This window comes from Henckelia pumila, chromosome 1 (assembly GCF_033568475.1).
Source record: "Henckelia pumila isolate YLH828 chromosome 1, ASM3356847v2, whole genome shotgun sequence".
Taxonomy (NCBI): Eukaryota; Viridiplantae; Streptophyta; class Magnoliopsida; order Lamiales; family Gesneriaceae; genus Henckelia; species Henckelia pumila.
The window spans coordinates 109,846,188-109,860,357 of record NC_133120.1 but is presented as its reverse complement, the minus strand read 5'-3'; the positions used below and the strand labels follow the sequence as shown (position 1 = coordinate 109,860,357).

General features: G+C 35.0%; 2 protein-coding genes across 2 annotated transcripts; one reads left to right on the top strand and one right to left on the bottom strand.

Moving 5' to 3' along the window:
* The first annotated feature begins 4,369 nt into the window (after positions 1–4,369).
* Positions 4,370–6,085, top strand: LOC140889338 (aspartyl protease family protein At5g10770-like). The gene is made up of 2 exons (XM_073297057.1): positions 4,370–4,615; positions 4,802–6,085. Exons 1-2 carry the CDS (start codon positions 4,396–4,398, stop codon positions 6,082–6,084), a joined length of 1,503 nt encoding a protein of 500 aa, XP_073153158.1. The 5' UTR covers positions 4,370–4,395; the 3' UTR covers position 6,085.
* A 2,073-nt stretch (positions 6,086–8,158) lies between these two features.
* LOC140889346 (protein ENHANCED DISEASE RESISTANCE 2-like) lies at positions 8,159–9,232 on the bottom strand. Its single transcript, XM_073297066.1, has one exon. The coding sequence runs from the start codon at positions 9,078–9,080 to the stop codon at positions 8,175–8,177; it is 906 nt and encodes a 301-aa protein (XP_073153167.1). The 5' UTR covers positions 9,081–9,232; the 3' UTR covers positions 8,159–8,174.
* Positions 9,233–14,170: the final 4,938 nt, after the last annotated feature.

Below are 14,170 nucleotides of genomic sequence, written 5' to 3'. Positions count from 1 at the left end.
ACCTCTAGCATTTTCCTAATTAAAGATTCAAAACATCTATAATAAAATTAATTTCTTAATTTAATTTAAAACTCTACATAAATACTTTAGTTTCAATCAAATACATGCAAATATGACACCTTCTATAATATATTAAAAAACATATATTAGAAAATTCATGCAATAATTACAATAGAGTATGATCAATCTTATCAAAATTTCGAATATATTTCTTTTCTTAATATACAATATCAACTAAAGATTCAAAACAATATCAATCAACATAATTTCCTTAATTTAATTTAAATTTCAACTTTTATATTCGATTTATTATGAGATATTTCATATTAGATTAAAAACATGCAAGTTAAAAATTGATACGAATATTGTAATAATTTATTACATGTCAATCAACTTGGCCAATCAACTTTTCGAATATTTCCGTAGTTAAATTATCAAAATTAAAACCATTCGAAAAAGAAAAATTACATAAATAAGAGATTCAATCCCATAAATGTAAACATCTACGTTAAATTCATTCTTTCACATAACCAACTTAATAATACACAAAAATTAAAATACCGTACACTGAAAGCAATAATTATTATTAAAAAAATTTAAAACTTTATAACATTTTTAGCTTATGAATAATATCTACTAATTATTGTTGCAAAAAATAGTCATGATGATGAAAAACAAACAAGTATGAGATTCAATCTCATAATCTCTGTTTTCAAAATATAGAACATATCAATCCAACTTTAGAAAATCAATCAATCAATCAATCTAATTTTTTGATTTAATTATATATTTAATATGAATACACGTTTTAGTTTCTAAATATTTCTGAAAAATATGACACATTCCATAAAAGATTAAAAAAACATGTAACTAAAAAATTCAATGTAAAATTATAAGAAATCGTGACCAGTCAATCAAATTTTTGTGTATATTTTCTTTGTTGATAATTGATATACAATATCAATTAAAGATTTAATAAATCAATCAAAATAATTCGTTAGTTAAATCAGCCTTTATATATAATTTAGTTTTAATAAAATACCAGCAAGTCTAACATATTCCATATTAGATTACAAACATATAATTTGTGAATTCATACTAAAATTGTAATATATATAATTACCCCAGAATCAACTTTTCTAAAAAAAATAAATTTTTATAATTAAGTTTTGGATTCAATCCCATAATCCATGCTTCTCAAATGTAGAGCATATTTAATCAAACCACTCCTCTCATCTTCTTGGAAAACATTTACCACCCAATTCAATCTCAAATCCAAACTTACATATTTTCATAAACAATCATCACATAATCTCACATGTGGAGCATATTTAAGAAAGTATTTCAAAAATTTTAAAATAATTTGTTTGCTTTTTTAATTATATGATATATAATCCATATTTCGATTATTCGTTCAAATATTAATTCTTATCATTTTTATCATTAATTTTATAAAATAACTTCACGTGCATCGCATGACATATTTTTGTTTAAAAAGTTTTTTGTTTCTTTTTAAAAGTACTTTTTTTATCGTTATTCTTATTACCTATTGTAAAATTAAATTTATTTACAATTTAATTTTATATTCAAAATTTTCATTTAATATAATTTAATTATATTATATACAAGATATAATCCATGCATCGCACGGGTAAAATACTAATATAGTTTTTAAAGAGCAGTTGAAAGGTGTTTTAGATGTTTTAAAATGAAATTATAGAAAATTACTTTTGAAATGTTAAAATATTTTTATAGAATAGTTGTCTAAAAACATATTTATTCTCAAAACAACTTTTATAATTTTTTTAAATAAAACACTTTTATTCAAACGTTTTATAAGTACATGTCCAAACGAAACGTAATGAATTTTAAGAAACCCGTCCCCATGTGTGTATATATATAATAATTAAAAAATTATTTAATTTTTTATTATATTGAAAATTTATTTATTTATTTTTGCTGATAGTTAAGTAATGTTTGAATAATCTAAAATAAGTTATTATTGTTTTTTTAATAAAATTTGAAAAAAAAAATTATTTTTAGAAATTGCAAACACTCTTTTAAAATCGAAAACAATTTTATTAAGCAAATTTGCAGCAAGAAGGTTTTGGGGAAGGGTTGGCCGAGTCTCGAGTGTTTTTGAATTGATGAATTTTATCTCAAAGATGAATTTGATTAGAAATTTTATTATTGAACCGTATAACCAAACTAGTATTTGCAATTTTTAGAAAGTTTGGAATCACTTGTTTTAGATATTTTTATTATCTAAGTGGGTTTGAAATTCATTAAATTTTGTCGAACCAAGCAAGTCGAGGAATTTTGAAATCGAGACCATATCTAATGATCATGTATATTACATGAAATACTGAAAAACATTAAATAATACATATCATAATGATTACCCAAGATTTTGAAACGTCTACGAGGGGGCTTGTGGAATTTATGATATATCACAATTAACATAGAATATATTTATGAATTGACTTTAATTAAAGAGGTCTTCGACTCTTCGTCTTGCCACACGTTTATATTTCTTTTATTATCATTTATAATTGTATGACAAGACGATGATCATTATATGGGTCAAGTGAAAAGAATCTAATGGAAGGTTCAATTTTATGGAATTAAAAAAATTTAGGAAAAGGAGAAAACCGAATGAGAATAAATTTGTTTATGGAGTTTGCCAATACTATATTAAATACTATATTAAATAGGCCAATAAGGCCTTAACATGTCCGTTGGCGCAATGAATAAGTTTAAGAGTCCGAGTCTAATTGATCTCAGATTTGTTTTATGTTGATTGCGAATAGTTTTTTTAATTTATTTAAATAATAGGTCGATACTGCTTTAACAGGTTAGTTAGCACAATGACTAAGCTTGAGGTTTTGAGTAGAAATGTCAAAACGGGTCAGCGGGGCGGGTCGACCCACAACCCGTTGCAACTCATCATTAGGCGCGCGGGGGGGGGGGAGGGGAGGGGCGGAGCGGCCCACCTTTTAGGCGGATTGGAAAAACATCAAGTCAACCCACCTATTTTAGGTGACGGGACAGGCCAACTCGGCGGGTTCACGTGTAAATTGGCGAGTTTTTGCAGGCCAATCCGCAACCCACCACAATCCACCTTTAGGCGGAGCGGTGCGAGTCGGCCCAACTTTTAGGCTGGTTGAGAAATTGTCAACCCAACCCAGCAATTTTGTATGGCGGGCCGGGACAACCCGATGGGCTTAACCCATTTTGACACCTCTAGTTTTGAGTCCAATTGATCTCAAGTTCGTTTTCTGCTGATTGCCGTTGGTTTTTCTAATTTATTTAATAGATTTAGAAGTTTTTTTATAATTTTTTTGCTCTGACATAAGTAATTCTAAAAAATATCAATTCTAAGCTCAAGTCTCGTCAGTACTGAAGTCAGTTATATTATATCTTTGTAATCTAAATCAAGATTGTACTTATACTTAAAAAAACATACTATATCAAATATAATATACATCACCATCTTTTGAAATAATTTGTGAAATGACCAATTATATACATATATATATATATATATTATATGTATATAAAGATCAGCATTTATGAATTTCCTCGAAAATCAACAGAATAAGGGAATAAATTGTTGGATAAGAAAAATTAGACACGGTCACCGTCAATGGAAAAACGTTGACTGGTTGATTATTATTTATTAATTAGTTAGATCTAGTATTTTTCTCTCATATGATGAAAAAAAAGAGGGTTTTTCAGATTTTCTCTCTTAGATGGTCGGATTACTTCATTACTAATGCACACGCGAGGTGTATATTAATTCGAAAAAATGAATAAAAAAAGATGATTTTTAAATTAGAGTTATCGATTTTTGAAATTTTAATGATGAGAGATAAGATATTTATAAACTACATAATTAAATTATATTTTCCAAGTTATGAAAAAGCTTCAATGTAAAAACTGAATAATATAATAGGTTTAATTTTAATTAATAATATATATATATAATAAAGGTAATATCTCAATATTATTGCATCGATTCGTAACATAATATATAGCAAGATGATTTTTTTTTAACAATAACTAAATATTGAAAATTTAAGCATAGTCTATAAGATTAAATATGTATTAGAGTAAAACGTGTTAGATGAAAGTTTTGGAAATAAGAAAAAGACTTGGAATATATGAATAGTCCCAAAAAGACGACGTATTGATATGCCAATGCCGTAAAACTTGGGCAGTCCATATAATTTGAGGGAAAATTTTTTCTCGTCTTCGGTGTTCGAATGTTTGTAGTTTTGTTCTTTTAATTATCAAAATTGGAATCAAAACAAGCCCAAAATATACGCTAACAATAGTTGTGATGACGTGAATTCTTGAAATTTTTCGTATAAATATGATGAGAGCTGATAACTAATGCTATCTCGTTGCAACAAATTGGGCTATTATTCATCACAAGTAGTCCCATTAATGGCTACTCTCACTACTAAATTTTCCTCTATGTTTATCATTTTCATATGTTTTTTTAGCGGAATCCATGCTTCAGAAGGGACACCAGCTGCTACTGAAATCAATTTTCACATATTTCACTTAAGCTCTCTCTTACCAGCTTCTGTATGCACTGATCACACCAAAGGTTACGTATATTTTCTTCATTTGTGTTTGTTTGTCATGATTGAGATTATGATGCATGTTATAAATCTCATGGCTCATGCAAATATATACATTGATCTTGTTCTCTTTGTTAAGAGGGCAATATTACAATTGTTTAGAGCTTTAATATAAAATGAAACTTAAATTGGTCGTAACATGCATGAACTAGGTTCCAACAACAGAGTATCAACGATGAAAGTCTTTCACCGGCATGGTCTATGTTTTCGACGACGAGGAGGTCGAGACAAGGCTACCATGGCTGCCATGTCCACACCATCCCTCAGTGAAGTTTTTTCCCAAGACCAATACCGGGTAGATTCGATCCAAGCTCGACTCTCTCCGAAACCAAGCACGAACAAAGTCGACGAGGCAAAAGTTAACCTTCCTGCAAAACCTGGCGGAAGCTTCAGCACGGGGAACTATGTAGTGATGGTCAGCCTTGGGACTCCAGCAAAAACCTTAACCCTCAGCTTCGACACGGGCAGTGACCTGACATGGACTCAGTGTCAGCCCTGCGTACAATCATGCTACAAACAAGTAGATCCCATCTTCGACCCTTCTGGGTCGAGCTCATACTCGAATATATCTTGCGATTCGCCTCAGTGTTCTCAGCTTTTCTCCGCCACTGGACACGTCCCTGGCTGCCTTTCCGGCTCTACATGTGTGTACGCGATACAATACGTTGATAAGTCCATCTCGGTTGGATACTTGAGCAAAGATAAACTGACCCTATCGTCAGCTGATGTCATTCCAGATTTCCTCTTTGGCTGTGGCCAAGACAACCAAGGCTTATTTGGTGCTACAGCAGGAATAATAGGCTTAGGAAGAAACCCTTTATCGATAGTCTCCCAAACGGCACAAAAATATGGCAAATATTTCTCTTACTGTATCCCATCAATTTCAGGTTCCACAGGGCACTTGACACTAGGCAAAAATGGAGCCTCAGGGAATGTAAAATTCACCCCCATTGATCTCTCCAAGGAGGCATCACATTATTTCATCGACATAATCGCTATTACCGTTGGGGGTCTGGAGTTACCTATCAGCCAATCGGTTTTCAAAACTGCAGGAACAATCATAGACTCAGGGACAGTCATAACACGACTGCCACCAGAAGCTTACAGCTCGATGAGGTCCACGTTCCAGCAGCTTATGGCAACGTATCCTAGAGCACCAGCCTTTTCAATATTTGACACTTGCTATGATCTCAGCAATTTCAGCACGCTGACTATTCCAAAGGTAGCTTTCACCTTTGGTGGCAATGTGAAGGTTGATTTATCTCCCCAGGGGATACTTATCGCCACTAGCTCATCTACCGCGTGCCTTGCTTTCGCAGCAAACAACGCTGCCACTGATGTTGGGATATTTGGAAACACTCAGCAGACTACACTGGAGGTAGTGTATGATGTTGCTGGGGGGAACTTGGGATTTGGCCCAGGTGGATGCAGCTAAGTATAAAGCATGAAAATTTAGCATGAGAGCAGAAGTTCGAGTTGGAAATTGTGGTATTTATGTTTTTACTTTCACACCAAAATTTTAAAATAAAAGAAGCGTGACAAAACGTACCGGTAGCAATAGCATCAGCTTCTCTATTTTATGCGTGTAAGGTCATAGGGAGAAGCTAGATTTCTCTTCAAATTCTGTTTGAAATTTCATGTCCCATCTCTAACATGTTGCTTTCTTAATACTCTAAAGTCTAAAGTCTAAAGTCAAAATTCAACATTTTATGGGCACGTTAGTTTTCTCTTCAAGTTAGTTTTCCAGACAACACATGATCACACCTGGGTTCAATTGCAGTCTCCGGCGTAAAACTTTGGCTAGCGGTACAATGCCTCGGCCAATCCAATCACCATGATGATGATTTTCACCCGATGTAGCATCTACCATTTAGCACCCGCTGAATGTATGGCATAGCACGTACCCTTGGGAGCAAGTGGTGCCTGCATTGAACACTACTAGGTCCGCAAAAACAACCCAACAAAAACGTACACATTGAATTCAGAGGAACCTTCACGTCATCATAACATGCACCCTCCAGCTAGACAAGACATTAAAGTACAGATTCGTACAATCAACAGCTTTATGAGTTATCATGGGACCTATCACTTGCCTGTCACCACGTGGAAAACAAAAAATAAGAACCACCAAAAGTTTAATTGGATGCCAACTCAAACAAATTTGAACTTGGATTCTCGTCGCAGATTCGCACTAATAAGTTCGAATCGAGTTAACTTTTGTCCATTCATTGAATCATAATCAACGTGTGGCAAAACATCACAAACCAATAGAAACACATGCAAAGTACACAATAAAAAAATACCCACGCATTCAAATGCGTTTTGTGCAATAGGCACACGCTAAAATGAATACATGCGTAGACTTTTGAGGATGCTCAAGTTTAATGGTAGAGCCAAATGGGTCGGAAAGAGATGGCCATCTCTCTGTTTTTAATGTTCTATTCACATTTATCGATTTTTATATATGATATTTCTTTTTTCTTTTTTTAAAAAGCTTAATTTCATCTCCTCTATGAAATCCTGGCTCACCAAAATGGAATTTTGAAAGGAGCGCATAACAAAACGACAACCCAAAAATGCAATAATTAAGTAGTAACAATAATAATGAAAAAAAAAGAAGAAAGAATTGCAATCATTCAATTCGATATCTGTCACAATGCATTACCAAACAAGAAGAAGAAGACGCAACTGTTCACAGCTCAAGAAAGAAGAATCCAAAGTAAACTTCTTTACAGCCAAATCACAACACAAACAAATAAATATCCAATCATTGACTTTGAAGTTAGATACATCAAACCATATACAAAGGTAAAATGAAAAGTTTCCCCGCAGTACATATTAATTATTCCAAATAACAAATTCTCTGTAATATTAAACTTTTTTTGTTAAAAGGGAGAAACACAAGGTAAATCTGGTCGTCATCACAAATAGTAAGAGAACAGCACAGCCAAACTTGCCAAACATTTTTGACCCAGAAAGGCATGACTGAGAATGAGTATGGAGATTGGAGAGCTCCATTTTTATCAAAACAAAAGCATATTTCAAGCATGGATGAAATGCACAATAAACAAGGTGAAATCACCAATGACATAATAAATAAACACTGTAGATCTCAAGGTCACGACAAAATGCCAGCGTTTTCTCAAGTCAATAACTTTGTACTGAAGCACTTTCTTGGATCCTGTTCTTTAAAGCGTTTAAATACATCAACCATTGAATTGCAAATAAATTAAATAACTTGACACATAAAACACATGCGACCCAAAAACAGCCATAACTCAGCTGATGTAGCCTCATAATGTATAGGTGATTTTATAAAGACTGGAATTTTGGTAGAAAAAAATATAGAACAATAACGAATAAGAAATGAAAAGAGGCAAGAAATGGTTGATTAATTCCAACAGTGGCTTATGGCTACTATCTACAATTCCCAATTCCCATTTGTTAAAGGGATTTCATGATTTTCTTCACCATAATTATGAATTTCAGAAACTAGCCTTTAAAATTGGAAAAAAAGTCTAATCATTATTCATTGTTATCATCATTTTCACTTTCACCACCACTGCTCATTGGCAGAACCTTACTCGTGGGAGTGACGCTATCAACAAACGTAGCAGAACTCATCTCCATTTGGCATATCCTCACCGCACCAAACAACCTCTCCGGCAACTCCTCCTCCGTCTGCGACTCTACCAGAAAACCCATATCAACCGTCACTGCCGTTACGCATCCCAACGCAAGCCGTAAAATGGCCGTAGCAATAGTCGAGCTGCCAATATCAACGTCGATTTCCAAATAGTTTGGTCCCCTATGATAGTAGCAATTCAAAGCCTTGCCCAGCAAACACGCCGAATAATTCCCGACAGCAGTTTTTACAATCCACGGTCCTTTCACAATTTTGTTCACGATCTTGAACCTGCTGTTGCGAAATGCGTCCGACCCATTGATGAATTGATACAGCAACGGATGAGAGTTTATCGTCTCATCCACTTTCGTAGCGAAATAAAAAACCGCGGAGTGATGCTCACGGCCTGGTACTTGGAGATTTATAGCGATGATGAAGGTTTTTGACTTTTCATGATTACTCGAGCCGCGCAACCCGTTCATAACGCGGTTATCGGGTCGCGCCAGAACGTGATCGAGTTTCGCGTTGGAACGGAGCCAATCAACTCCAGCCGGATTCAGCAGCCACTCTCCGGCCGGAACTTTGAATTTCTTCGCGAAATAATTAGGTCCACGGACGGAGAAAACATCCCCTGGAGGCGATGCCCATCCGTTGGATCCCCTGTGGAGATCGACATGTTTCAAGGATCCACCGTTGATCGTCCCTTCTCTCCAATCATCAGTGTCGCCGGCAGTTGAAGCGACGGAAGAGGTGGAAGAGCGGTGGCTGTGTTGGTGGTGTTTGTGTTTGTTCTTCGTGGGACACATCGTTCAGAATGTTGATTTCTCTCTCGCGGCGGCGTCGGAGGCTCCGCCGTGGGTTTTACATTCACTATATAGAGTGAGCAGGAACGAGGACTGTGTGGCTTCCGCCTTCGGGTTAAATTAGAGGAGGGGAGACCATTTACATTTTACCCTCGGAATTAAAATAAATTACGTAAATGCCATTTCTTGTAAATGTTTTTGGTAAATAACATTTATACATGGAAATCAGAATCATATATATGTATTAATGTATACACTCACATTAAATTAATAATATTTTAATTTACTTGTTTGTAAAATCAGGTGTGAAATATATACAAATAAGATAAAATTAAATAGATATTTGAGTTGATGGATTGTATGTTTGACTAATAATCATGAGTCTCAATTCAACCCCGCAAACATTTTTTCATAAGAGTTTATCATATATGATTTGTGTAATGCGCGTGGTTTACAGATTATTATGTTAATGTAAATGTTTATGTTTATGTGACACCTAAAATCCAATCTACTAAATCGCATGAATTAATTTAATAAATATTAGGATTATTATTTTTAAGTTTAATTGATTTAAATTCTTTATTTGAATTATGTGTTAATGAATATTTTTATTATTTATTCAAATGATTATTTTAATAGCTATTTAATTAATATTTTTAATTGTTTAAATTTATCTGTCCAAATGATTTTATTGTCCAATTTAAATTGCTTTAAATATTTTAAAGGTTTAAGCTTGCATATTTAAATGATTTTAATTGTTTAATTTATTCATTAAAATTATTTTAACTGTTTAGCTTATTTATTTAAATACTTTTGATTGCCCAATTTATTTATTTTAAATAACTTAAATTTAGTGGTTAGTTATTTTAAATTATTTTAATGCTTAGTTTATTTTATTTAAAAGATTTTATCTGTCCAAATCATTTTAAGGTTTTTATTTCTGCTCGTGTATTTATTTAGATTACTTTTAAACGTTCGTCTAGTTTTTTTAAATTATTTTAATCGCTCTGTTTATTATTTAAAAATCTTAATTATCATTGCGACATCAAAATATTTAAAGTGTTGATTTTAATTTCTAAGATAGTGCCTAAATTAATTTTCAATATTTATATTTATATTTTTTTTAATGTCTTGAATTTAATTGCTTAGTTTCTTTTAAAGCTAGAGTTGCTCAATTTATTAAGTTATTTATTTAAAAATGCTTGAGTAAGAGGTTCCCGGTTCCGGCAATGCGGTGATGGAGGATTCGGCGGTTAATTTCCAAGACTTTAATTTTTAGAATTTTAGATAAGAAAAATGGAGGTTTGGACCGAGAGTTTGACTTTTTGAATTTTTTGGGTGTTAAAGACCGTTTTTATCCTTTTTTTGAGATTATTTATTTACATTTCAAAATTTAAAATTCTATTAGACCCGGATTGATAAAAATTTAATTTAAACACCTTGACTTGAGATTTTAAATTTAAGAGTTTTAAAGGTGCATAAAAGTTGTGGTAAAGTTTTAAGCTAGTGTAGCATTTTTATAAGTGTACTAGCACCTTTAATACTTATACCTACACATATATGTACACACCTTTACACTTAAAATAAAAACACAAAGCAATTTTTATAACCCTAGCCCTAAAACAAGCCCTAACCGCCTCACACTCTCTTCTCTCCCCCTTACTCTCTCGGCCGCCCCCTCCCTTCAACCAGCTGCCGCCGCCGCCACCAGAGCACCGCCTTGGAAGGTCTCCTCCTTGCTGGCCGAAATCCCAGCTCTCTTCCTCCTTCTTGCTTTCGATTTTTAAGGTGAAAGCTAGACAAGGCAAGTATAGGTTGTTCTTTGGGCATACAAGTTGGCTACATAGTTTTTCCTTCTTGTTTCTTGACATATTTCGAAATGCACATGATTTTTCACATGAAGGGTTCGAATTATTTGAAATTTTCAGTAGGGTTATTGATGGTTTTCGAAATTTGGTTGGGCATTGTTGTATATGAGTTGAATGATGCATTGTGTTGAGGAATTTGATGGGTTTTAACATACTTTAGCACTCTTGAAATTTTCAGAAGTGAACCTAGCCTATATTTCGAAATTTACATGGTGTAAAGGGCTGAAATTGATGTGAGTTAAACCATTTTAATGATGCGCATTGAGCATGATTGAATGTTTATGAGATTGTTGCATTTTGGAGCATGATCGTGTAAATTTTGAATTGTGGAGTTGATGTGCATTTGAGGGCTGCCAAGGTGTTTGTGTTAAGTCCTAAGAGAAGGTTTTGGGTGTGTTTGGTGGTTTGGATGGGTGGTAGAGGCAAGGATATATGATTGGAGGTGTTTTCACAAGGTAGTTGTGTGTTTGAGTGTGCTTGCTTTGAACAGGGCAGTTGGGTTTCGGGACAGGGCAGGTTCTGGGCAAGACCTGGGCAGGTCATGGGCTGGTCCTAGGTTTAGTTCATGATGTTTTGGTTGCGTAGGTATAAAATGGGCCCGTTTTGGAAAAAAGTATTCAATAAGTTATGAATTTTTGAAGTTAGGGTGTCGGTGCAGAAATTTTGAGGCAAAGTGGGCTGTCCGGTTTTGGTTTTTGGTCTTTTTGCTTAGGATTTCAAATGAAGTTGAAATCTGGTCATATGGTTAGTTTGGAGTGTTTGGAAAGTGTCGGTTCGAGTGGGGTCGCATTTGGTTAAGGGGTGATAGAGCTAAGGGATTTTTGGTGCGATTGCTCGGGTTGTTGCCTCGAATGTGAGATGAAGAGTTAAGAAATGTGTTTACACTTAGGGGCAGCCCCTCACTCACCCATTACCCACATTTTGTGTTGAGCATTCATTCATGAAAAGGCATACACGTGTTTACTTTTAAAGGCTTGGCCTTGGGTCGAGCAAGAAGTTATAAAGAAAGACATTCTTTTTAACTGCATGCTAAATATTTTGAGTCGAAGTCAAAGAAAGAAAGAAAAATATTTTTATGAGCAAGGTGATTTGATTGTGACGAGACAGGGTATTGTGGGTGGGGGATGCCTCACTCCCTTGCCAAATAGATGGGTAAAACGAGACCGGGAGACATCCCGTGTAATGGCCCACTGTATCAAGACGGGTCTTTTCAGCGTGCTTATTTCCTCACTCACACGCACCCTGAAAAACTTTTCAGGGGGTCACCCATCCTATAATTGCCCCAAGTCAAGCACGCTTAACTTTGGAGTTCTTATGAGATGAGCTTCCGAAAAGAAGATGCACCTTCTTGATATGAGCAGTACATATGAAATCTTTTAAGCCCTCCTCAACTATGTAGTCCCATACCTACACAGTCTCAGAATCCCCTCTCATTCCGGCACGGGATCGGTTCATTCATGTCTCCCTCCGCCTAGAAGCCTACCAGGAGCCGCTCATTGTCCGTGCAACCTCTTGGCACCGGCGATCACTCCCTGCCTCTTCAGCCCCGGGCGTCACATGCCCACCAGCTTCCGCTTGGTGTTGTAGAACGGCGGTCAGATCAATTAGGATTGATACCCGGTGCAGCGGAAGTTTAAAAATTTTATATGGAATGATTCCATAATGGGTATCAACCTTACGATTAAATTGTGTGTGTAAAAATTAAATAACAATTATAAAATTTTTACCTTTAATCTCGAATCGAGATTTTGGACACCAACAGATTTCTCTGCTCTTGTTGTATATCCCTGGAACTGATGGACGAACTGTTCTTCAATCAGGTCCACGAACGGATATTTAATCCCTCTGATAGATTGCACTAGAAAATCTATCAGAAGTTTCTACGAAGAGATTAACGAATTTGATCCGTTAAACCAGACTGTAATTCAAAATCAAAGGCTGGATTTTTCTCAAGCAGAGGGAGCGGGGGGGGGGGGGGGGCGGCCACCTTTTAGAAAAATCACTAGGGTTTTCGAAAATTTGTGACCTTGTTGTGTGTAATTTCTGTACTGTAATAACTTATTTATAATGTAGGCCACTAACAGCTTAGGGCCCATTAGTCATAAGTTCAAGCCCGACAAGCAAAGCCCGCATGTTCAGAAATTAATATAAAATTCATCGTGACTCCGATTGATAAATCGATTTCACCAATGTGCACAGAAACCATTTCTGCACCTTTTAAAGTCAAGATAAATTTTTATGAATCCGAATTCAGTGATTTCCAAAAATGGCCATCCCTATGTCATTTTAGGAAATCTTACTCCTCTACTCTTAAATAAGAAGTCCAACTTCTTTGTTCATTAAATTTAACTCTTTAAATTTAACTATCTCAACGGGGATTAAAAATCCATTACACTGTGTGACCCTCAATGGTTCAGGATACAGCTAGCCGTGGGCTCACAACTCCTTGTGACTCGGAACAACAATTTCCGACTTGCCCATCGAATCATGGTAGAGCACCTAGCAACATCGCCCCATGATTCCCTAGGTATCACTGATAGTGCCTACAAGAACCAATAGATTTTGGTTAGCGTACAGTACGGTCCCTTCATCCATATATCCCGATCGAATCAACAACCATTGGTATATCGAGAGTTGCTCGAGATTCGATAACTATGCAATACATCTTGAAGATCAAATAGTGACATCGCATGTGCTACTAAGAAACCATTTCTTAAATCACATCATGTACTCTGGCCAGAGATTCGTCACACTAATATCTCCTCAGATCGCATAGGATATCCACACTCGCAAGTATGTGGTGAATCCTTGACAACAAAGCATCGACTCCTATATGTGTTGTAACTGTACCCAATCCCGACACCTTATGACCCCTATAGAGTCGGTAAACGAGTCAAAGCACAGTACTAGCATATAGAGTCTCAATGATGTTTCAAGTAGTAAGGACTAATGGTGTACAACCAAAACCGCGGACTATATCCACTCGATAAGTGATAACCACTTGGAAAGTCCGGATAGGGTAGTTCGATCATTCATCGTATGAATATCCATTTGCATGCTTCGAACATCTCTATGTTCCTTACCAATGAAACGTGGTACTCCGCATCGCAAATGCTAGTCTCAAACTCGAGCGATCCTTATCCTTATTATCGGACGGCTCAATCGACTAGGAACAGTTTAGAATATACAGTGACTATAAGATGTGTTTCATGATAGACATCTCCA

Excerpts from the sequence above, each read along its gene's own strand:
- LOC140889346 (XM_073297066.1), bottom strand. The coding sequence starts at position 9,080 with ATGTGTCCCACGAAGAACAAACACAAACACCACCAACACAGCCACCGC.
- LOC140889338 (XM_073297057.1), top strand. The coding sequence starts at position 4,396 with ATGCTATCTCGTTGCAACAAATTGGGCTATTATTCATCACAAGTAGTC. Across the intron at positions 4,616-4,801 it reads ATGCACTGATCACACCAAAG|GTTCCAACAACAGAGTATCA; the intron begins GTTACGTATATT and ends TGCATGAACTAG.